General features: G+C 31.8%; 1 protein-coding gene across 2 annotated transcripts in view; it reads left to right on the top strand.

Annotated features, from left to right (window-relative positions):
- The window catches only part of LOC100164716 (furin-like protease 2), a 147,222-nt gene extending 122,090 nt beyond the window's left edge, over window positions 1-25,132 (top strand). Inside the window, exons 9-20 of one of the 2 annotated variants that reach the window (XM_008184884.3) lie at window positions 1,302-1,447; window positions 2,325-2,489; window positions 6,806-6,923; window positions 10,026-10,653; window positions 13,102-13,274; window positions 17,755-17,942; window positions 18,049-18,205; window positions 18,805-19,076; window positions 19,197-19,494; window positions 19,977-20,176; window positions 21,472-21,938; window positions 23,006-25,132. In XM_008184884.3, coding sequence (XP_008183106.1) covers window positions 1,302-1,447; window positions 2,325-2,489; window positions 6,806-6,923; window positions 10,026-10,653; window positions 13,102-13,274; window positions 17,755-17,942; window positions 18,049-18,205; window positions 18,805-19,076; window positions 19,197-19,494; window positions 19,977-20,176; window positions 21,472-21,938; window positions 23,006-23,116 — 2,923 coding nt within the window. In that variant the 3' untranslated portion in view covers window positions 23,117-25,132. The remainder of the gene's footprint in view (window positions 1-1,301; window positions 1,448-2,324; window positions 2,490-6,805; window positions 6,924-10,025; window positions 10,654-13,101; window positions 13,275-17,754; window positions 17,943-18,048; window positions 18,206-18,804; window positions 19,077-19,196; window positions 19,495-19,976; window positions 20,177-21,471; window positions 21,939-23,005) is intronic. The other variant, XM_001943261.5, reaches the window with a different exon arrangement.
- The last annotated feature ends 221 nt before the right edge of the window (window positions 25,133-25,353 follow it).

The following is a 25,353-nucleotide window of genomic DNA, read 5'->3' on the forward strand; positions in this document are numbered from 1 at the left end:
AGCGCAGTATACTGCAATATACTAATGTATACATTACAACTTACAAGTACCTATTAATAGTAGGTAATAACTTATATTATGTATAATATATCGAATATTATCAATAGTTTATATTAATGATGTATATAATGAAACGTATGAACGTTAACATAATAACATAGCTTGTATGTTATTGTTATTTAATTGTTAACTCAGTATTTTCTATTATAATATTTTACTATAAAAATTAATAACATTTGGCATTTGCAGTGTTTTAATAATTTTGTAATTTACTGCCATAATGTTAAATGTATCGTGTTATCTAATTCTAGTGCTTATTATAGCTTTGCGTCTTCTCAAAGTTTAATTTTTTCACTGAGGATCATTTCGTATCTATATAAATTGTGTTCGGATGCGATTAAGTATTAGTTATTTTTAGTCGTTCATTTGGAGACAATACCTAGTATATATATATCATCAAGCGATTATATTTGTATAATCCATCTAAATGCGCATACTCAAGTAATTTAGAAATTAATTAATGTTTATCGATTGTAATTATTGTTGGTTTTAGATACATTGCGGAGAATTTTTTCTATCATCACATTTAGCCATTTAGGAGTAAAAATGTGGTTCTAACTTTAACATTAAGGGTGGTTTCTAGAAGTAAATTTAGTTTGATTCAAACCCTGGTTTGGAACTGTAGGCATCAAAAGTAAGAAATTCTTTATACTTTTCACAATAAATGGGAAAAACTAACAAAATAAAAACCGGAAAACCTAGAAAACCTGAAATATTTACGTAAAAGCAGTTTTTCACAAAATTAATTTTATCCGAACGAATAACTGTAGAAATGTTAAATGTTTATCAAATATGTAGGTATATAGGTACCAACATTTTTTAAACATGAAATAATATGTGCTATTTTTTTATTTACGCAGTTTCGCACTTTTTTAATTTTTTTTCGTTCAATATGTTAATAAAATGTTTGTTTCTTGGTAAAGCTTGATTATAATTTAAGACAAATAATCCTTAGTAATAAATGCTACTCGTCTCTTTTTTCTAGGAATCATTTTTTTTTTTTATGCAATTATTTATCCATTACCAATATTGTGGCTGTACATCCGAGCGAGTTCCCTGTTTTTTTAATCATTTAATATAGTCTACAATTTTGAAAAGATTGGAAAGTGTTAGGTTAGGGGTTACGTAAATTTCAAACTAAAAAAATAACTTCTTCTCATCGTGCCTGCATGCGTATAACGTGCATATTATAAGGACTGAGCTGACTGCATTTATATAATGGTATATGTCATATGTTTTAGATACAAACCATGGTACCTTGAAGAATGTTCATCTACGCTAGCGACCACTTATAGTTCTGGAACTCCAGGACACGACAAAAGCGTGGCCACCGTGGACATGGATGCCAAATTACGACCCGATCACATTTGCACCGTCGAACATACTGGTAATTTCGATTTTAAATTTAACGCAAGTACGCAACACAGGATTATTATTATTATATATTACTACTATTATTATTATTATTATTATTATTATTATTATCTATTTGATCCGTGGCATGGAAAAAATTGTTTCGCGTAGTCGTCGTAAGTCGTTTATTCGTCGTACTTATTTTTCACGACAACAATTGATTTCTTCTAATTAAATCGGAAAAAGGACTTTTGCGTTCATTTTAATTATTATACGTACAAGTATATAAATGTGTGCGTATTTTTTTGTTTTTATTTACTCAGTTCCGTATAAAAAGTATGTAAAGTTGTCTAACACATCTACAGGTTGTCGTCCCTGGAGCATTGACAAACTTTTGTACATCGTTTTAGATTAAACTCCTGTTTATATTCCAACACGGTTATGTGTTATTCAAAAAAACAATATTTCAAGCATTCTTCTGTTCTGCGTTTTTATCGCCTCGATAAATTGTTAGCGAATCAATTAACGTTTGTACATAAAGTCTTATATTTTTGGGCGCTGCGCCTATCGCACGGCTGTAACGATATGTTCGTACAAATTACACGTATTTATTCTTATTGCTGCCAAATTCCTGAATAAAGCCGCTTAGGTTGATTTTCCTTTAATGGTTTTAACTTAACGGTTTGTGCTAAATTTAATAATTTTTTTTTTACATAATTTTTCTGCTTCCCATATCGTTACGTTGGAATTTTATAATTACATTTTAGCCAGTTTGATATTATTTGATTTATTAAATACACCTACAATAACAATATAACACATACATTCACATAAATTAAATATCGTACAAAATCTATCAAATTTACCATGAATAAACATTATTTTCACATTTGTCAATGGGTCATTTTCAGGAACATCGGCTTCAGCTCCACTAGCTGCTGGACTTTGCGCACTGACACTCGAAGCAAACCCTGCATTGACATGGCGTGATATGCAATACATTGTGGTGCTCACGTCCAAATCGGCACCCCTGGAACGAGAAGGAGGTTGGATATCCAACGGAGTGGGTCGTAAAGGTAAACTAAAATAAAGTAGTATAGTAAATATTATAGTACCTATACAATAGTATATACATACCTATATAATGATAATATATATAAAGCGCACGCACACACATACACACTTATACAATAAATGTATCATATAGTTTTGCGTTGATGGTGGGAGGGCTAGATCGTGAAATATCCATGCCCCATTACCGACTCTAGTGGTCGATAGGAGGAATGGTAGAAAGTTATACTCTGAGCTTGACCACTGGTCGTTGGCGGCCTCCCGTGGCATGTGTACGTGACTGTCCGACAGTGCACAATAAACTCATTGAAGGAAATTCTGTTTTCGAAATAATATTTCTTCGGTTTGGGCAATATAACCAACGCCCTTTTTGCTGATAAGCTAAAAAATATATGTATTTTCTGATTTTCAATATATGTCTTCAAAAACCGATTTATTATTAGTATTATTTTTTTTTTTTCATTAATTTTGCTTGAACAATTTAACGCTCTATATAACTACGGCGTAAGCAAACAATTACGCCAACCATCTCGTTTTCCAAACAAAAAAACAATTCGAAACAATTACATTTTTCTATGACTTTTATACCATTAGTATACAATATTTAGTTAATCCAATGAACTAAAAGGATTTATATGTATTAATTTAAGCATGACGTTATGTACATAGTATAGTCGTATGCTCTACTAAAAGCATTTTCTTTTTTCGATAAAAATTTTATTGCAGCTTCAGTTTATTTTCAAAACAAAAATGTTTTAAAAACTGTGGATTTATTTTATTTTATTTGTTTTCAAATCGTTAATTGTATTATTTTTAATTTTGTAACATTTAATTTGGCATTTATCCAATTTCATTTAATAAACTATACACACTCACATATTATATAATATATATTTATTGTACTTTTATACTGACACTGAATTTGTGTGTTTGATAGCTTTGGTAATTTAAGTATAAATATAATTATAGGTTGTTGGCAGCAGCTAAATGTTAACGCTTAAAATTATTATGTCGCTTTTGATGAATTGCTTAAGTAAAGCCACAAAACTACAATTTCAAAAACAAAATATTCAAACTTTTTATTAAATTATGAACATTTCAACACTCATATATTTAATCAATATTATTAGCTGAAAATTGAAATGTAGGTCAAAAATGTAAAAATTGACTAGAAATGTTTCAAACATATATTTGAAGTAATTATTAAAAGCTTAATCATTTTGCAGCTTAAACATTATTATAAATTCCATATTGTTATCAACAATCATTAACTCCCGTTTAGTTATTTATAATAACTTATTAGATATAACTTATTTCGGCACTTTATTTTTATGATTTTGTTTAATATGTTCTGTTAATTAGGCGTATGTAAATAAAATGTAATGCATTTATTTATAATATCGTCATAAATAGCAAATTCTTTGATTTATAGAAACTAATATAAGAGCTAATAAAAATATAAATCAATACTTTTTAATTTATTCAATTGGGTAGGTACTTAATGTTTTTTTTATGTTAAATCTAACTGGTAAGTTCGTACCATATCAGTTATAATCACATTAACTCGTATGAATATGTTTATGTAGATTATTTATTTAATTGAATTTGGTGCTATATAAACTATAGTTACAAGTAAAAATAACACAGCAATTTCATTACATAATTAATGATTTTAACTTCAATGTGTAATTACTTCTTACTAATTACTGTGAAACTATTATAACAATATTATTAATTATTAATTAAATAATTACAAAATTGTAATATATAAGTATTACTTACAAACTGTAAATTATAGTAATCATTCATCAGTCATAATATTTGAATTATTTTGATAATTTCGCCTATTAGGTATAAGTAACAAATTCTGAAATACCTATATATTCGTACTAAATATTATGAAACTACTAAAAAATTGTAGTAAATGTTTTAGCCGTGATAATTCTTGTATATTATGTGCAATATGACATATTTCATAACCCAAACCTCTTTTATTAAATCCCTACAATATTCGTAAATTAAAGATTCAAAAAAGTAATATTCTATATCAAAAATAACAAAATACATCTATTTTGCTGTGAAATATCCACATGAATAAACATTTCAAATTAATTAAAAACAAACAACTGTACATTGAAGTACAACTAAACTCGTATAGCTGTGTACCTAAACATATAGGTCAACCAATTACCTTTTATACTTTCATTTTATTAATTTAACCCTATCCTACGCTATTGTAATGTTATTTACAGCGCACATAAAATGTATAATGCGTATTATGTGTGCATCAATATCTCGTCAACAATTATTCTTTGAAAAAAATAATTTCCAGATATTATACTGTATTTTTAAAATATTCAAAAGTCTACATCGATTTTCCAACATATTATAAATAATAAGGATATAAATTTAACGGAATTTAGGTATTTAATCGATCATCGCAAATCAATACATTTTTTTTAACTGATTATTGCATTATGCACAGTGGTAAATAGAGAAGAACGGAGTCTACCTTCTTATTGTAGTTAACATTTTGCGTCCCCTTTAGTTTTAATTCTAGAAATCCAAGGGAGGTTAAAGTATAAATATATAAATGCAAATAATATACTAATTAATAAAAACACTATCCCAGATTACATGAAACTATAGTTTATATTCCTATTAATGATAGCCTATGTCCTATATTCTATATTGTTTAGTATAATATATTAATATGCGGTACTATCCTGCATGTGTTTCATATCATGGTTTTTAAACGACACAATACTACCAATTATCAGTTTGAGAGAAGGCATTATACTATTATACTAAAGCAGATGAGATACCTAGATAAATATGAGTTTTTTGCAATTTTTAATATCTAAATTATATATTATTTTATTGTAATTATGTAAATATAAGTAGTATGTATTATCCATGGAAATTTAAAATATCCATAACATTAAAATTTATAATATTTTATTTATACGGATATTGACTAAATACAATATAACTATTTTCAAGATATATATATATTGATTAAAATTTGCAAAGAATATGTTTGATAAAAAAATTTTAATTACATAGGAATTTTTGGTGAAGATCTAAGATATAGTCCAATGGGTTATTCCCTCTATTTGATATCATATCAGTTCAATATCTGTTATTAGTATATCCTCTTTACTTAGATATTATCAATACGTTATTGTACATATTATGGCACAAATTGTAAATACTTTGTTATATATTCTAATAAATTATTGTAATGTCTATAAGAATAATTGTGGTTAAAGTTTTTGTATCGATTAATTTTTCGGAAAATAACAAGTATAAATAAAACCTAATGACACGGTTTTCTTCATCGAAAGTCACTGAAAATAATATCTATGCATGGATAAGTCTCTATTTTTTTTTTTTTTTTTATTGACTCTAGTAGGGGTATTAGGTAAATGCTTCGTTTACTCTAATGTCATAAGTAATATATATATATCTATATAAGTGCGTGTGTATCACTAATCGTCAGAGACATTTAATTTTTGTACGTGGATTACATTTTCTGAGTCAATATTATGTACAGTTTTATGAACATTGAACAAATGCGTTTTTATTTAAGACAGCAAGTCTACTTTTCCAGTTCCCTATTTATTTCAACCACATAATTGATTTTGAGATGGATCATTAATTTTCTCGTTTTCATGCAGTGTTCGCACAGATTGCTCAAACTCGAATCGATGTCGTTCACGCGTATTAAAACTACGACCGTATACAAATCGAATATAAGGTATTAGACACATTATATTCCGACATATAAAAATACTAATAATAATAATAATAATAATAATAATAATAATAATATTATTATTATTTCTATAAATCTTTTTTTTAATCCGGTGGAAAACAATATGGAAATATTGAAATCTATCGCTACTCGTGTACGTTTCAATTACTCGTTAAAAAAATTATAAAAACCCGTATTATATATTCAAACGGTTCGTGTCCATCACCACGATTTTACGAACGTTCAAAAACCCACAAACGCAAAATAAAAAATAAATTCTATTTAGCTGTTGTGACGTTTCGCAGGATCCGCAAACCGCGAACCGAATCGAATGCAATTAACCCTAAGCCTGTTCGTAACATGTTGGACGTGTGCGTCGCATACATTATATATTAATGAAATATATATATACATACACTTAGGTATACAGGTACCTGCACAAGGAAAATAGCCGTATGACGTAAATACTCGTGTATATTATTATGTATTGTGTGACATACCCGTAATATGGTAGATATATATTATCATGTATTATATTGTTTTTGTTTTTTCGTATTTTTATAGTGAGTCACAAATTCGGGTACGGTCTGATGGACGCGGGTGGGATGGTGTCATTGGCCGAACAGTGGACAACGGTGCCGCCGCAACACATTTGCAAGTCCCAAGAGATCGCCGAAGAAAGGTGGGTACCAGAAATTACTTTCGGTTATTTTTTTTTCCTCGCCGCTTTGTTATTAGTTGGTTCTATGCAATATAAAAGCACCTATATAATAATATATAATATTATTATACAACTATGTACTATAATAGTACTATGTCTATGTACCAAGGTGATAAGAAATGTAAACGGTAGCGACGAGCGTGTGTATATAATAATATATATAAATTATACATTATATATAGGGTGTATATTAGCTATACTTGCATGTGCGTGTGTGTGTAAGTAAAACGTGCACTCGCAGTCACCAAAAAAAAAAATAATAATAAAAAAACCGGGGAGACCAACTTGTTCTTGGGGCGTGCGATAAAAGAAAAAATGTTTATTTCCCTGAGGAAACTCGATGTATAATTTTAAGTCGGCACCTCGTCCGTGACCGAACTGTACACATATTAAGTATAATATTATAATACGAACCTTGTGTGAGGTGCTTACGTGCAGTATATATAATTATTATACGTTAACTTGTAATAACCTATATGAATTATGATCGACCGCCGCGACCGTCGAGCAAACCTGCTGTAGAAAGAATAAATACCTTAATTGTTTTATGTTCTATACACAGCCATGATATGGTTTATTGTTATGCGGTTGTTAACATGCGTAAATAATGAACTCAGGGGCGCCGATATATTAACAGTCAATAGGATAAGGCATTTGAGCACCGATGTCCGTTCGGTGTAGAACTCAATATGTAAACATTGAAAATTACGTAGCACAATAAAATTAGGGTTGGCACTTCAGGAAATTACCAGAGAGTTACGAAAATGGCGGAATCGTTCCCGGGTATATACAGGCAATTAAAACATATATTTTTATGTCACTTTTTTTAATAATAAATACTTAATTCAACTACTTCTGTATAGTTTTAAATTAATATTATGCTTGGAAACAATTATTTTATTATAGTAGAGTAACTGTATTCATGCCAAAATAAATGTTTACCGCAGTAAATCAAGTAAATTTGAATCATTCCAATACTATTATATTATAATCTAACTGTTATTAATCTTCAACCGGATGTTGAAGTTGATAGGTGAGAAATTTTATACAAAGAATTATTGGGCCTTGGTTCTAATGTATTTAATATTTATGATAGATTGAAGCTACAACGTCGTGTTCCCCTGTAACCACTGAATTAATATTATTAATAACTATAATATAGCGCCATGTGGATATTAAAATTTACCAGTTCCCAATTAACTTTTAATTTTGGCACGTTTTTATCTTAACGTTTTATAATCATATCTAAAAGTTATATACACAATACATTTTCTATTATTTTATAGTGGCGTTTAAATTTTTAATAGCATCTTTGCATATTTTGATGAAAGTTTAATAAAATTCAATAGGCACCTAATTGGAAAATTGTGTACCCACAAAAGTACTACTAAAATTTCCAAACATATAACAAAAGGGAACTTTTGTAAAATTCCACAACCAACAAGGATTAAGATTTCAAAGTACAGCCTAAAACTGTTGTTAGTGCCTACCTATTTTACATTCATAATAAATTAAAGTAGATAGGTTTATTTTAAATAACTAAATACCTACCTACTCATAAAATGTGGAAGTATTGGAAGTACATATAGTTTCTTAGGTTTAATGTAAACATTTAAGCTGTTTCATCTAAATAATATAGAACTTTATAAAATTCGAATGAAAATTATTAGTGCACAAATGTACAATGTGCATTGTGTATATAAGTATTTACTATTTTGAAATTATTTTTTTTATCGTATTATTATAGTTTTAAATCGGTTTAGAGGGAATTACAGTTAAATTTGTGTTTTGATTTATAATTTAAACATAACATTGTATTGTATTTGATCTAAAAAAAAAACGGAGAAGTTACTCTGCTGTATAATAGATATCAAGGCATGTACTTCATGATTAAAGTAAGTCACTGTAATAGATGTTTTAAATTTGAATTCAATGATCACTGTGTACGAAAACGATTTTGAACGGAGACGGTCTGCAGTCAGCCTATATTTCTAAGGATATTATATACATATTATATTATTTCATATAATATTACTAGATATGTTACTTAAACGTCAACACAGACTGTACGTATAGAACGGTGTAAATAGCTTCGTTTTACAAATTGTTTATATTAATCTACCAATAAATATTTGATTTGTTGAAATTAATCAGATAATTAATTTAGTATGCATGTATAAAAGCTTTTTCGTCTCTCATATGCATTAAAAATGCGTAGGTATAGGAATTGTTTGAAAAATGTTTTGTCATACCAACGGTAACAGCTCTGTATACATATAATCATGCTGTTACACCCAATATTTATGTTCAATTCGTTTTTTCAATTTTAATGTTTGAGTTGTATTTGCATATGGACTTTTGTTATTCCGCATTTCCTTTTTAAACCCTGTCAAACCAAATATTTTAATCGTAATTTATTATTAATTAACAAACTCCAGCGGCTTCCAAACGTATTTGAACAGGATTGTGCGCAACACAAAAGGTTTAAGAACCACTGGCCTATGTATAATTTAATCATATTTACTCACATATACTCACTCCCAGTCATCTGCAGTCACACCCAGAAGTAAATTTGACGAAGCTCTTTAACAGAGTTGCGATTTAAAGTTCAGTAATCCCTTTTAAAAGATGAAAAAAAATCCTATTATAGAGCTCTTTCGGTTTCCTTGAACCAACATGGGTTGTTACTTATTAGAATATAGAATATATAGGGGTATCCTACGTACTCAAAATTGAATAAAATCGATTCGATTCGTTTAAAATATTATCGCCTGGCGCCTGCGGCTTCTTACTATAGTTATAGGAACAATCATGTGTATGAAAATATCGTTAAGCTTAAGACGATTAACACTAAAATCGTACTACACAGTCACACAGTTATTATTATACACATAGCTAAAATTTAACAGCAGTTATGGTAGACAATGTTTTTAGTAGGTTTATATTATTCTATTATAATGCATAATATTTGAATATTTGATTTTGAATGCATATTTGTTTCATTTTATATCCCCGATAATCGTGACGATATTATATTGCTTATATACGTATCACTGTTGGCAGGCAAATTGACCCTACCCCGGGTAGCACGATGACCGTTACCATGGAGGTGGGTGGATGCGCGGGAAGCCTGAACGAGGTACGATTCGCCGAACACGTGCAGTGCAAGATATCTTTGCGGTTCTTCCCGCGCGGCAACCTGCGCATCGACCTAACCTCGCCGCTGGGCACCACGTCCACGCTGCTGTTCGAACGACCACGGGACGTGGTCAGCTCAAACTTTGACGACTGGCCGTTCCTGTCCGTGCACTACTGGGGCGAGAAGGTGGACGGAACGTGGACAATGACCGTGCACAACGGCGGCAACCGTCACGTCAACCAGCCCGGCATACTCAAGAAGTGGCAGCTGATATTCTACGGCACGGCCACCAACCCGATACGGCTGCGGTCTGCGCACTCGCAACCGTCGCCGCCGTTCGCCATATCACAGCAACAACAACAGCAAATGCTTCTCCAGCCGCCCAAAGCCTCCACCGCCGGTTTCCCGTTCGCCCAGCTCGGCGGCGGAAACGGCAACGGACAAGTGTCCGGCACCCCGTCCATATACCACTCGAGCATCGCCGAAATATTGTCGCAGGCCGGTTTCCGGAACCTTCCCGACGTGTTCGCCGCCGCCGGAAGTGATATCGAGGTGAGATATTATTATTATTATTATTATTATGCCCAATTTTCTTACGAACCCAAGACTTTTCTAGGGTGCTTGTGGAATCGTATTATAATATCAACTCGTTTTAACGGCGATCTTAGGCAATTATGATAAGGATTGTTAATAGACATAAATACATAACGTATAATAAAACCAATAAACTATATTGTACGCTACGGGAGAGGGGATTTCTGATAACAAATGGTCCATTTCCCAAGCACCCCAACTTTAAAATGTCCAGATGGAGCTTATACATCCGAGGAGTTGACACCACAACTTGTACAAATACCAATGTATTTACACTGGAATTTAATTTACAAATTGAAGGGCGTTACATTCAAGCAGCCTCCCCTCCAACCTACGTAGAGTATTATAGGGTATTATAGCGCCCCCTATAGTATCAAACTTTTTTCATATTTTAACAACTAATTTTTAACATTTGTAACCTCGGAATTCATCTACAGGAATCGATCATTCAAGGTGGTTTTGGCCCGCAATTTGAAAAGATTTTAAACATTTGTAATTTATTTATTAATATATAACTAATATATTATTACATATTAGTTATTACTATATTAGTATTAAATGGTGCCTGGAAATGAACCTGTCGAAATCACGAAATCGTTGCAGATGAGTATGTGTGAAAAGTTATTTGCTTCCTGATAATTTGAATGCAAGTTACCTTGTACATATAAAATGTAATTTGTGATTTTTAATTTAATAACTTGTCAAACTATCGAGGTGCGACTCTCCCTATATACACTACAAATTATATAAGTGTTGCGGGCGTTCGACTAAACTGCGCAAAATTATATTTCTGCAATTTTTACATACCTACCTATAAAAGGTATACGCACCAAGGTTTTCTTCGGATATTCCCAAGCATAATGTTTTCTAGACCTATTCATAATATACTATATTCTGTAAAATATAAAGACTTACAATAAATTATAATTAACAAATAATGGTCGTTTGACGTGTGATACTAAATATTCCTTCCTGGAACTTGTGAATAATATCGGTGACTGTGCATTCCACTCCGACGCGCAATCCACGGGAAATAAGCGATGGCAATTGACAATAGTGTCGTCGGACTGGAGGTGATCCAGACAAGTTTCGCCATTACACAACACCACATAACACGTACTCTTCGCGCATGACCTTTTAAACAATAAGTGACAACAATTTATCAAATTTAAGGTAAAATATCCAAAATGTGATCAATTTGGTTGACGGAACGTTAAAACGACGACACGATTATTGGTCTTATATACTACAAGAAACTTTTAAGAAATAGTGAAAGTTTAAATTTGTTTTTTTATTCTCTTGTGCGATTTATTAAAAAAGATACTTTTTAATATAAAACGCTTGTGACATAAATATACAGACCCTATATTGACTTTACAGACGGACTGCACCGTTCTCGTGACGAATTTATTTGTCAGCCCAATCGATAATTTATAAGACCATAAAGTTCTTCTGAGAGAAGAAATGATACTTTTCCCGTATCGAGACTATATTTAATACGTATAAAATATAGGTACAGTGTTCTGTTCTGCATCGTTAAATGTTAAGACAATGGAGTAATAAGTATTATACCTATCCATCCCACTCTAGTCGAATATTTTGTTTGCGGGATACCAACGCATGCTCTAATTAATTAATTGGGTTATTATATAGGTATTAATGAATATACAGTATAGGTACCGTACGTCGTACGTTGTATGTCAAGACATTGTTATTATTATTTAGTATTTACCATTGCTCGATGACTCGTATCGAGTGTGTTATATTATTTATTATAACATAATCTGTTACATGTTTGTTAATACTTTAATAAGTAACATTATTTGTTCAACTCTATTTCCTAATTTTGACATCCTTTTCAAAAAAAAAAAAAAACTTTAAAATGTTAAGGGAGTGGCGAGAAAATCGTCCTATCGGTTATCGGGTACACGTTACACCTTCACCTGCAGATTAAGATTCTCCTATATTTGGCTAAATCATTCGTTCCAGTTATTTCCTACCTCCCCCCTCCACGTGCACATATAACCTCCTATTATGTACGACGTTGAAATAATTCTAAACAGCTCAAATTATCTCATCTATTCCCGACAGTTTCATCCCCGTCCCTACCCACATGCCGATTATGCAAACACTGACGTGACGTAATGTACTTCTCCTTAAGCTCGGGGATCAATATATTTTATATTAACGACCCAACAGCGACTAGAAGCAGAATCGAAGAATCCTCCCTTGGTAGATTAAATGACGTCTGTTACGAGTGTTACCCAATGAGAAACTCATCGTTTTTCTTTTTTTTATCCCATACATTTTCTGTAAAATTTCTCCAAAATTGTATATTACACATCAGCCCCATATGAAACGACTAATGTTGAACATATTTTGTGTGTTTGTGTTTTATGTATGCAGACGTCAGTCACGTCGCTCACCAGCACGCGCTCAAACTCGCAGACCACCCCCGCCGAAAGACCGATTGATGGACAGACGATTTTGCACGATTGCGACCCCGAGTGCGACGCCTTTGGCTGTTACGGCAAAGGTCCCACGCAGTGCGTCGGCTGTCGAAACTTTAAGCTCGACAAGTAAGAAACTAATGCATCTATATTGTATATTTCTGTGTAGTTGTATTAGTGTATAATGTATAAAATAATATTATTATTGTTTTATATCATGTAAACCTGCATAATATGGGCGTTTTCTGTTTTGTAACAAACGTATAATTGTATTTTCATATTTTGTCGGAATTAGCGTATCACGTGTATACCGACACGATAATGTGACGTAATGTATGACAACGATATTATTACACGACGTTTGGTATTTGTGTGCTAATTCTGTATGGCAATAACGGTTATTTAACGACGTCAAATTATAACATATAGGAAGGTATTAGCACCTGCTACATAGCAGCAGGTTCCTGCAATGATTATTATCGAATGCCATTCGAGGGACCATCGAAAACAATAATCATTGATCTCGCGTGCCGGTACTATTGTCTTCTATCTGCGCGTAAGGATAAAATATTTAAATAACTTCAACGGTGTACCTACACGTCGTGTATACATTTCATGAATTCGGTCGTGGTAACCGATTTGTCGTGTAACGCCGATGTCGTCATATAATCGAGTTATTACATACCGTATTTTATTATGTAGACGTCTGCGTTCTTGAATAATACACGGAGAGAAATTTAGTTCCTCAACACTTAAGAATAATTATTTATGATCATTTTGCGAGTCATTTGGTTTCGACGAACAAATAAACAATAATATATAGTATAAAAGCGAATTCAAATCGCGATAGAAACTGCCGTATAAATTATTCTCATATAATGAATCCATTGAAATCGCGTTGTAATATCACACTGTTGACCTCAGTGTACGCGCAGAACTGATTTTATTTATTTAATACTCAGTCATTTATCGTGAATATAACATATTAAACCGATCATAAATCAAAGTATTAACCCAACCGTCTTTGTAAGTTATGTACCTACCTATAGTTTTTAATAAAACGTAAACTTTACTTTTTAATATATATTATATTATATCTCTATAATGTAGTTATTCTACCTATACGTTCTCAGTTCAATATCAAAGAAGAAATGTTCATAATGTTTAGTCATCTTTTATGGTTTATATTTTATGCATTTTCTTACTGACAAAAAAAGTAAACACATTTTTATATCGTATAAATACAAAAACGCAAAAAACCCTAGTGAAATAGAGGTAAACTCGTAAACGCTAACACAATAAAACAGACGCGTTGGTTTTGTGCTTGTTTGTTGTACGTATTATAGTGATACACTGTTATGGCAATGTATTTTTGCCATGCAAGCCCCGTGAAATAATAATAAACAAAATTCGATCATTGGCATTAAACAAAGTTAGATATGCCCACCTAACGGCTATAATAAAATATATATATTCAATGGTACGACGCACGCATACGCGATTTAAACTATATTTCGTACGAAAATAGAAGTATATACTATTTCTAAGTTAGCAGTATAGTGTAGTAAATATTTTAAGCATTCGCGTTACAAAAAAAACAAACGCCACTATAGAATTAGAGAACTTTGAAAATGTTATGGTGTGACACTGTGACCTATATAATATTTATATATATATATATTATATACATATAAATATATAATGTGTAAATAAATGGATGAAAATGAAAAGTTGTGAGAGTATTTTAAAATAAAAAATATGTTATCCGAACAATTTTATAACTAAAATATAAATAAACTTTTAGAGAGCTGTCAATCCCAAATTTAAAAAAAAAAAACAAAAATAAAACAAAAAAAAACTTGCGAAATAAAAAAAAATCGAAAAAGTAAAAAAAAAAAAATAATAATAAATAAATAACTAAGTAGAAAGTTTTAAATTTCATGCATTACCTTCACATTAAATGTTCTACATGGTCACCTCCGAAAGCTATGCAAAGTTGTATTAATGAACGTAACCGTGTTTGGAACACTTACTGTGTTTCGCGCACGGCGTACCTATATTTGTGTTTTGCGACTTTCGTAATGCGATTTCTCAGTTGTTCAACCGTTGTTATCTCTACGGCAGAACTTTTCATTCGCAACTCGTCGTCTCCTAATTTATCCTGTTGGCTGCGTGTCTGCAATACAGGTACTGCACACATTGTTAAAATTTAAACATTGTATAACCGAAATAAGTCCACGAAAAGGTTTACTCAGTCCTCGCACAAGTTTGTGCTTCGATAACATATTATTTAAATCTCTATGTATATTGTATATTGTACATACATGCCATATTCCGTTTAAAACCCATTATTATCCTCGCAGCGTTTTTATGTATTTGTTATTTTTCTAAAAAATATTTTATTTCCAGCGTTGTGCTTCTTTTTTTCGTTGTTATTAGACATGTTATATATTATCTAGCGCGTGAAACTCAATACGTTTGTGGGCGTTTACACAGGGTGGGTGTAATATTCTTGAAATGTTTACGTTAAAGCAACAGCAGGTACGTCACAACCATTATAAATGAAATATAATTTTTGCATCGCATTCTACTATTATTATATTTATCAAGACGATGGTGTCCCTCTCGTCTGAAAATTTCTTTTGACGTTAAATTTACTTTTAATAAGCTTTGCTGTGGGTACATCATATTATACTATATATCGGTCTCCACAATATAATAACAAGTAGAATGATTTATATATGTATAGAATTCAGAATATTTATTTGCCAATTATCTTTGTTAAACTTACAGAGAAAGAAAAATATGGTAGTGGTATAATATTATTATGCATTATATATTATAATACCAAGCTAATGGTATTCCGAGGTCAAGAACGTTGTTTTTTTTTTTGTCGACAGACTATAATATTTGAAAATTTTGATATCATATCTTTGTTGAATTGACCACATCTAAATTAACAATTGACAAACCACCCCTTAAAAAGGGAAAACTTGTTTATTCATCAAATCGAAATATATATTTTTTTAATAATATATTATACATTGGTGTTTTTCGTTGTATGCAATGTGCATTACATTGACATTGCTTCGTAACCACCCCGCGGGGCGTACACATTTAATAATGTAATTTTTATTCATTTTTTATTTTAATATTATTCATTGAATTTCCGAATATAATGAATGTCAATAAAAAATAATGTAATACAAAATAATATAAATAAATAGTTATCATACAACCCTTAAACTAATAATAAAATTGGTTTTAATGTATTCTGCGAAATTATTATTACAAGTGTAATATAATAAAGTGCACTTGTCTTGCAAGTTGTAACGTGATGAAACTTAAAATCCTCGATGGGTTTTAAATTTAAATTTTAAAATGTTCAGATTTTCTAACATAAAAATTGATTTTCCCATAAGGAAATTTTACTCCTTAATTTATATTAATATATTCATCTCTAGTTTGAAATTGATTATTAAACATTTTACCATTACATTTTGCATAGTTAATAATTGTTTTGAATTTAATCAGTTGCACTTGGGATGATAAAGACATATTAATAACAAAACTCAAAACTTAATTTTCCTTTACTCGTCATTTATTTATTATACATTTATAATTGTATAAACAGTTAAATAAAATACCGCTTAGAAACATGCTTTCAATGTTTAAAGTTTAAGTCTTAAAACTGTCAAATGCTGTTCAAATTATTTTTAAAAAAATGTAGAACTCGATTTATTAGTTTCCTTCCAAGCCGGACTCAAAAACTGAATAAATGTACGTATAATGAGTCATTATAAAACTAAGAAATTCTGAATTAATTAAAACGTATTGACAATGAAGTGATTTTCAGATAGATACTTTGCAACCTATTATAAATTTATTTCCAAAATTAAAACTTTTTCAAAATACACTTAAACACATTTAATTCTTTCGAGCTCCCATTTTGTTATTTTATGTTTTTCTAAAAATTAAAACTAAGATAAACACTTAAATTTACAAAACAAATTGAGTATTGATTATTTACCACATGATGTATGTCTTTCCCGGACACGGTCAGCCGCACTGCTTTTATAAATTCTGAGTAGAGCGTGGGAGCTATTTACAATGGATGATGTATTTCTTTTTCTCTTTCTCCCACATAAGAAAACATTTTTGTAACAATAAAAATAATCCAAAAGTTTCTTTAGATTGGATATTGAACATAATATATTGAACTGGTGAGTTAATAAGAGAGTTATGTTTAGATTTTCCTGGTAATTTAAAAAAAAACGTATTCCAATAAACGGTGAAATTTATTGCCCACCTGACACCTATTTTTAAGAAAATCTCAACCATTTTTTGGTTCCGGACCATTAAGAATCGTTTTACAGATGTGATAATTTATCATTTCTTCCAAATATATATACACACCCATCCCAGACGCCCATCCATACGTGTATCATCCCTATACCTCACTTAATCAAGAACGGAAACGGTGCTTTTCTTGGTTGAAAAGATTATCTATTGAAAAAAAAAAATTTTTTCTTTTTTAAATTTGCTCGGGTACTCTATCTAACTGCAACGTTATACATTTTTACGAATACATTGTTTCACTTGTTTTCAGCACTTGTGTCAGTCGTTGTCCACCCCGCAGTTTCCCGAACAAGGGCGGCGTGTGCTGGCCATGCCACGAGTCGTGCGAGACCTGTGCTGGAGCTGGACAAGATAGTTGTTTAACATGCGCTCCCGCTCACCTGAGGGTTACCGATTTGGCCGTTTGCTTGCAACAATGCCCGGACGGATACTTTGAAAGTAATTATTTTCTTCGTATCTCGACTTCGTTTAACTGACCAACAATAATATATATTCGACCTATGTGCCGATTTGCTAACCCGTCTGGTTTTGTGTACACTTGTAGATACGGAAGAAGGCACTTGCGTCGCTTGCGGTCCAAACTGTGGAAGTTGTGAAGGTCGTCCCGACCATTGTACTAGTTGCGAACATCACCTGGTACTCCACGATAATCAGTGTTACGCAAACTGCCCAGTCAACACATACGAGACCAACGATTACCGGTAAGACAACACTGTACCTACTCATCAACTCAATTTTTTCAAGAATTTGTGTATTAAAGTGTTAAAATACTTTCATTAAAAAGTATTTAAATCGTATTTCATATAGGTATCGCATTATTGTTGGTATTGTCGAAATTACAAAGATTATTCTATAGAATTATAATTTATGTATGAATAGGACTGGATGACGGATAAAAACACTTCGAACAAATTATACTACCAAACGATATTATATTTTTACTTTTTTTAAAGTATTTTAGTAATAAGTTCTGAAATACCTATACTTTAAATAAAACATAATATTGTATCATTACCTTATCTATTTTTGGGTAATATTTAAAAATATTCTTAACAACACTGCTTCCCAGTTTTATTATATTTTTTCAGATCGATTGTCGATCCGTTAAATTGTGATACTATTAATTGTTATTAATTTTCCTGTCATTATCCTTTATTTCCCATGAGTGATGCCACTATTATTTTATCAATCAGTGAGTGGTTCAATTTAATTTTTATTTTTAAATAACTGCTGTCATATTATACATGTAAGAATTTACAAAACTGTTTTTATGATTAAATGTGTTTGAAAATTATTCCAGATGTGGCTCGTGCGATGCCAAATGTGAGTCGTGTACCGGACCAAATGCCGACCAGTGTATAACTTGCAAATCGGGATATTTCGAACTCAAAGGCACATGCCATTCGAAATGCCCAGACTTCTATTATCCGCACCATAAACGTCACGAATGTTTAGACTGTCCTATGGGCTGCGTCGCTTGCAATTTGACCGAGTGTCACTCCTGCGACCAGGGTTTCACGCTGAACAAGAAAGGCCGATGCTTAAAAACCGGCAGTCAACAATGTCAATCAGGTGGGGAAACATCAATACAAATATTATGTTTGCTATAACGGGTTTCAAGGGCCATTCCGCTTGGCAAATGATCAACCTACGATCGTAAGACGTCAATAATTTTTTTTCCAATCACTGAAGCAGGCCAGTTCTGGACTGGAACGCAGTGTCAGTCGTGTCACGGGTCATGTGAAACTTGCAGCGACTTCTCCAACGAAAACTGTCTGTCTTGTCGTTCGCCGACCATGTTCCAGTCTCCGGGCTCGTGCGTGGAACAATGTTCACCCGGGTTTTACCCGGACTTGCGATTCGGCAACTATGCTACGTGCCAACCGTGTCCGCATCCGTGCATCGAATGTGTGTCGCGCACCAACTGTACAATGTGTCACTCGCCTTTGCTGTTGCAAACCGGCCAATGTCGTACGACGTGTGCCCCAGGGTATGTACATTATAATTTATAATATATAGTTTGTACAAGTTGACCGAGGACTGTATTGGTGCTGAATTTATAATTTATAATTTCGTATTTGTTTTTGATAAAAATAAATTGCGTACAGTTTAAAGTTTAAACTTTGGAGATGCTTTAAGCTAAATTTTTATCATATTAAATTTATAGATAATTATTTTAATATTTCCTTATTATGACATCCTATATTTTCAGTACAATTGTACAAATATCGAATATTAAATAAATAGCTTTAATGGTTTTAATTTTTGATCAAGAAAATATTATAGTATAGCACTGTAGAGCGGCCAGTCAAATTGTTCACCTCGCATTTAGATAATATGTTAGTCATCTCACACATGAGTTTGAGACAATTCCACTTTTGTGATGGACCATGATCATTGAGCAGTTTATTTTCCATTAATTATGTAATATCTTAATTAACGAGTGCCCGTGGGCTTACAATATGTTTGTAGATATTATAGTGACGTGGGGTCGTGCGCCAAATGTTATCTGAGTTGTATGACGTGCAGCGGACCCCGCAGAGACCAGTGCGTCAGTTGTCCACGCGGATGGCAGTTGGCCGCCGGTGAATGTCATCCCGAGTGTCCGCAAGGTTTTTTCATGTCAGACTTCGGTTGCCAGAAATGCCACCATTACTGCAAGACTTGCAAAGGTAAGTTCAATGTTTTAGATCATCTCCGCTGGCCATAAGTGCACTCGTCTCGTATATAATTAATAATTATTATTTATTATATGCAAGACGAGTATTAGTACGAGTAGATATTATTACTGTCGTATTCAATAGTGAATTATCTACATTGCGTCTGAAGTTAAAATGTTGATAAAATTCTTCACAATCACGAAAATTTGTATTTTATATCGAGTTAGAAATTTATAAGAATTTTTCTTTTGATATCTAAGATTTGAAAATGTAATAAAAGATTTATATAAGTTTTTTTACCTTTAACAAAAAAAAAAGTTTATCGGGAAGTCAAATTAAGTTGTATGAGCGTTTGAAGTTTAAATTCTTTCGACATTGGATATTCACCTGTGAACAAACGATTTCTAATGGAACGGTTTTCTTATTTTCTCTGAATTCAAAGACGAATAACCGTAAATATTTGTAATTTTCACCAAATATTTATATTAGCATTTTCTATACATGGTATAATTTTAAAAAACATTTTTACTTTTTTTGAGCTATTTATGCACAGTTTAATTTTTTTAGTTTTTTTTTTCATAAATACCGATGTAAAAAAATTTTAAATGTAATTCAAGGTTCCTCATAATTTGTTTTAATAGCGATTCAAAAATATTAAAGATAGAATTTATGATTTTTTTTTAGAAGCATTTAAAGTTCAAATGTTGATACAATTTATCAAAATAACGAAAATTTTAAAATTATTTTGTCATTGTTAAAAATGTATAAAATGTTCAATTTTTATAACTAAGAATTGAAATTTTAAAAAATGGTAATTATTTCATACTACTGTAACCAAAAATGAATTGCTTATTCTGTTGGTTCCAAACATCGAAAATAAAGATAGATAAACATTCTAATCCATCTCTACACATATATACATCTAGACATACCGCGTACACATTTTAAAACAAAATCCTAACGTTAATAATTATAATTGGGTACAACAGGTATAATGTTAAGTTATATATTATAGTCAATTGTATTAGGTAATAAAATTTAAATATAATATAGAATTTCATAATTATTTGGTTATTATATTTAGAAACACACGTATTTTTTATTTGGTAGGTACTGCACATTTAATATTTCATACTGCACAAAGTGTATACTACTGAACTCCTCCGTTTTAGTCACCGACTTATGAATAACTTGGAAATATTTCTAATTTTGTATTTTTAAATTACTTATATCGAAGATAAATTAAATGTTCACACTATTTAATATAATATATAATATACGTAATGTATTGGCGTTATATTTTGCAGGTGAAGGCCCGCTGCAGTGTACGTCGTGTCCACCGCACTTCATGCTCGAGGACGGCCTGTGCTCAGAGTGTTCGGGGTCCCAGTACTATGACCCACCCACGCAGCTGTGCAAGCCGTGCCATGCGTCGTGCCGCGCTTGCAATGGACCTGGTCCGTTTAGCTGTTCGGCCTGCATGTTCCCGCTGCACCTTGACCGGAAGAACACTCAGTGCGTGTCGTGTTGTGGACCGCGTCCGCATGACGACTGCTGCAGCTGCAATTCGGACACCGGCGAGTGTCACAACTTGACGCCTGCCGAAAAGCGTCGGACATCGGTAGACAACGAACTCGACAACTTGGCCGCGGTAGAGTCCGTCCGTCGCGATCCGATCGTTCAGCCACTCAGCATTAAGGCCGACGCCACTTTATTCGGTTATTTGGCCTTAGCCATGTTCGCTTCCGGCTTGGTCGTATTGTCCGTAGTAATGGTGAGTATCATCTAAAATAATATTTCCGGCTACAGTGGTGGGCGTAAACGTTCGTAATTCGGCACAGATGAACGAAGAAAATTAATATTTAACTTTTACTCCCACACCTAAATCGTTATGCTAAAATAGTTTTTAAATCTATTAATGAAGATCTAAAAATCTCAGTCAGTACCTATCTATAATAGATATTTCTTGTGAGTGATACAGTTTTTACAATTTTTGAATCATTCACCATTTACACTTTTTTCGGTAGTTGTACCTGGTCGCAGCCGACCGTCCAAAAAAATTCTCATAATTACCTTTTTTTTCTTTGAGGATCTGGTAAAGATATTGGTCTTCGAGACATTCCCCGATCGCTCCCGATACTACTCTCCTCCACCCCGCCCATCTCATGTTATTATCGATAAACAAGCATGTGATTGTGAATCGGTGTACAAAATGGCGCAAGTTCGCCCAAGGGAAAAGAAGTTTGCATAGCTCACCAGCCAGATAGAAAGACCCGGGTTGTTCTGTACTCTTTTTCTGTGTTAAAACGCTGCAATGAACAAAAATTAAAGTATGTAAATAGTTTATAAACTCAAGGGCCGCGGGAAACCGATTCACCGCACCAACCTCCCCCTCCTCGACAGCACTTTACAAAAAGATTTATTTTATCTTCCCGTCGCGGTCGTGTGCTTTAGAAATACGGAATTCCGGTTTTTCCGGACGATAACTATATTTGTTTGAATTGCGCCGCCAACTCCGCGTGGGGATATCCAACGAATTTTCTGCCCAGTCACCGCCGGAGATTATACTTCAACTAGGGGTGTGCGCATAAAAATTGCGGTCTGGTGTGATTTTAGGAACGATAGGTACAATTTTTTGATTTTTAAAGATCAATCATCGTACGCCAGTGTACTAAAAAATGTATAACCTGGTGGGTGTTATACCCTTTGCCTGTATCCAAGATGAGTGGGTATCCAGCCTATCCCATTAAACTCATCGTGTCGTTTATACATTTGACGAACCCTTCGGATTGTGTATGGTAATCGTTGATAACGTTGATTTGTTTTCCGTCTATAATGTAGGTGAAACGAAAGCAAAGAAAACACTCGGGTTACGTGAAGTTGTTGCGGCCACAGGGTGACATGCACTTGGAAGACAACGACAGCAGCACTGCACTGTTCGCCGAAACGTGACCAGCTCACTCGACACCACCATCGACTCGACAACAACACGCCAGTCCACGCGGCGTCTGATCGGCTGCAGCATCAGTGTAGTTCGGCGGAATGTATATTTTAGAACACACGAAAAAAACATAAGAAAACAACCCACAAACAAACAAACAAAAAAATTATGATGACGATGATGATATTATTATTATTATTATTATTATTATTAGTGCGTAATGCGTCTGCTCGCTGTTTGTGTTTGATCGCTCTCTGTCATAGGCAAACCTTATATACATGATACCCAAGTGTTTTCCAACGTCTTCTATTCGTCGTCATTGTCGTTCTCCTCTTCCTTCTCTACCACTTCCCACTCTTACTAATTTTGTCTTTGCTGAATCTCAATATTGACGATATCGTATTAAAATATTATTGTATTAATGTTATTTGGCCGCTTGTTAAATGGGCAAACAATTCATTACAATAATGTCATTAATTTTAGTTTTGGCATAAGTTCCTTTTCCAATGCAATCGTTTCGAATCATATTTCTTTTACATTCCATTTTTTTTTTTTGTTTTTTATTTACTTTAAAATCGATGCTCTCATATCAAAGCAGAACAAATTACTTAATTCAAACATGAATATATTATTATTATTATTATTATACACATATTTTTGCATAAAATATATGCCAACTCGAGTCGAGCGCATCAAAACTTTTTGTTGTGGTAGTATTGCCTCACAGTCTTAGATTACCTACCTCTAAGTTAATTTTTTTAGCTTATAAGTTACGATCAATATGCAGAATAAAAATAAATATACTTAAGTTAAACTAATTGAAATATTCACATTCCATATAGGCTATAAAAGACATTTTTTGCCGCTCACGGTAGTATTCTATGTTTATATTAATTACCCTATCGTTATAACTCATAATAACTATTTACATAAAATGTGTCAAGGATAAAATCACCATGTGTTTTATTTAAGTATTATTGTTTTGATTTGTTTGTATAATGTTGTTATTATAAATTATAATTATACCAATCGCAACGGATTAATTATTATTATTATTACATGAAATTAATAACGAAAAAACATAAAATTATTGCATGTTGCCATGGTGATAAATATATTGTTTAATTTTCTGTTGCTACTTCTGTCGATATGATCAAAAAAGGAACAAAGAAAATGAAAAGCTAGCCATGGCTTAAATATATAGTATATATTTTAAGACATGGAGCTTATTAAAAATGTAATGCTTAACCGTTAATATTTGTGTAAATAAAAACCCTATTAAATTATAGCAATTATGTAGAATATTCAAAGTTTATTATTATTACTATTATTGTTTTTATCCCCCATGGAAGTTATATACTACTTAATGCAAAAATAATGTATGTGTTGTGTTGGATCTTTACAATTAGGTATATTATTATGAAATAGAACAATATTATTATTACCATTTATTTATAATCTATACTCGACATACCTAGGTAAGTATTATTTAGCTTATATATATACCGTTTATGTACCTGCATATCGACGAACATTGTTATCGTGTACTCGTCCGTTTTCTACTTATTTTAAACATAAAATATTATGTCAAATTGTTATTATGATAAGAATGTCAGTAAAATACTCTTGATTATGAATCTTATATATTATGTATAATGTATATGTATTCCATATTATGGAAACTAAAAGCGTACACATCATTTGCGAACACTGTTCAAAATGTCTGTGATTCAGTTTGTAATATGTAAATATAATTTTTTTTTTTTGTTATGTTCCAATAAATTATACCATTATTGTAAGATTATATAAATATAAATTCAATTATCAAAAAAAAACATTTGTTTGCAAACACTGTGCGTTAAGAAATTTAAAAATATTTATATATACCTATATTGTACAACTGTTATATCCTGGTGAAGGGAGTTAAAAATTGAACAGTGAATAAACAAAGTATCCTGACAAAGTAATAAGTATTTAACTGTAATGGTAAATGATTCAATGTAAAATTATATGATTTAAAGTTTGAACTCTTTCATATTTTATTTCATACATTATATATCTTATAATATAATGTATACATGTATATGTATTTCAACAAAAATATAATTTAAATGTGTTCTAAAATGTTAAATCTCTCATACAAAATAGACCTTGTAGCTAATACTCAGTATAGAATATTATATACTTTATAATTCAGACCAAGATCACTACGACTCTACTTAAACTATTAATGTTTTGAAACAATTCC

Source organism: Acyrthosiphon pisum, chromosome A2 (genome assembly GCF_005508785.2).
Source record: "Acyrthosiphon pisum isolate AL4f chromosome A2, pea_aphid_22Mar2018_4r6ur, whole genome shotgun sequence".
Taxonomy (NCBI): Eukaryota; Metazoa; Arthropoda; class Insecta; order Hemiptera; family Aphididae; genus Acyrthosiphon; species Acyrthosiphon pisum.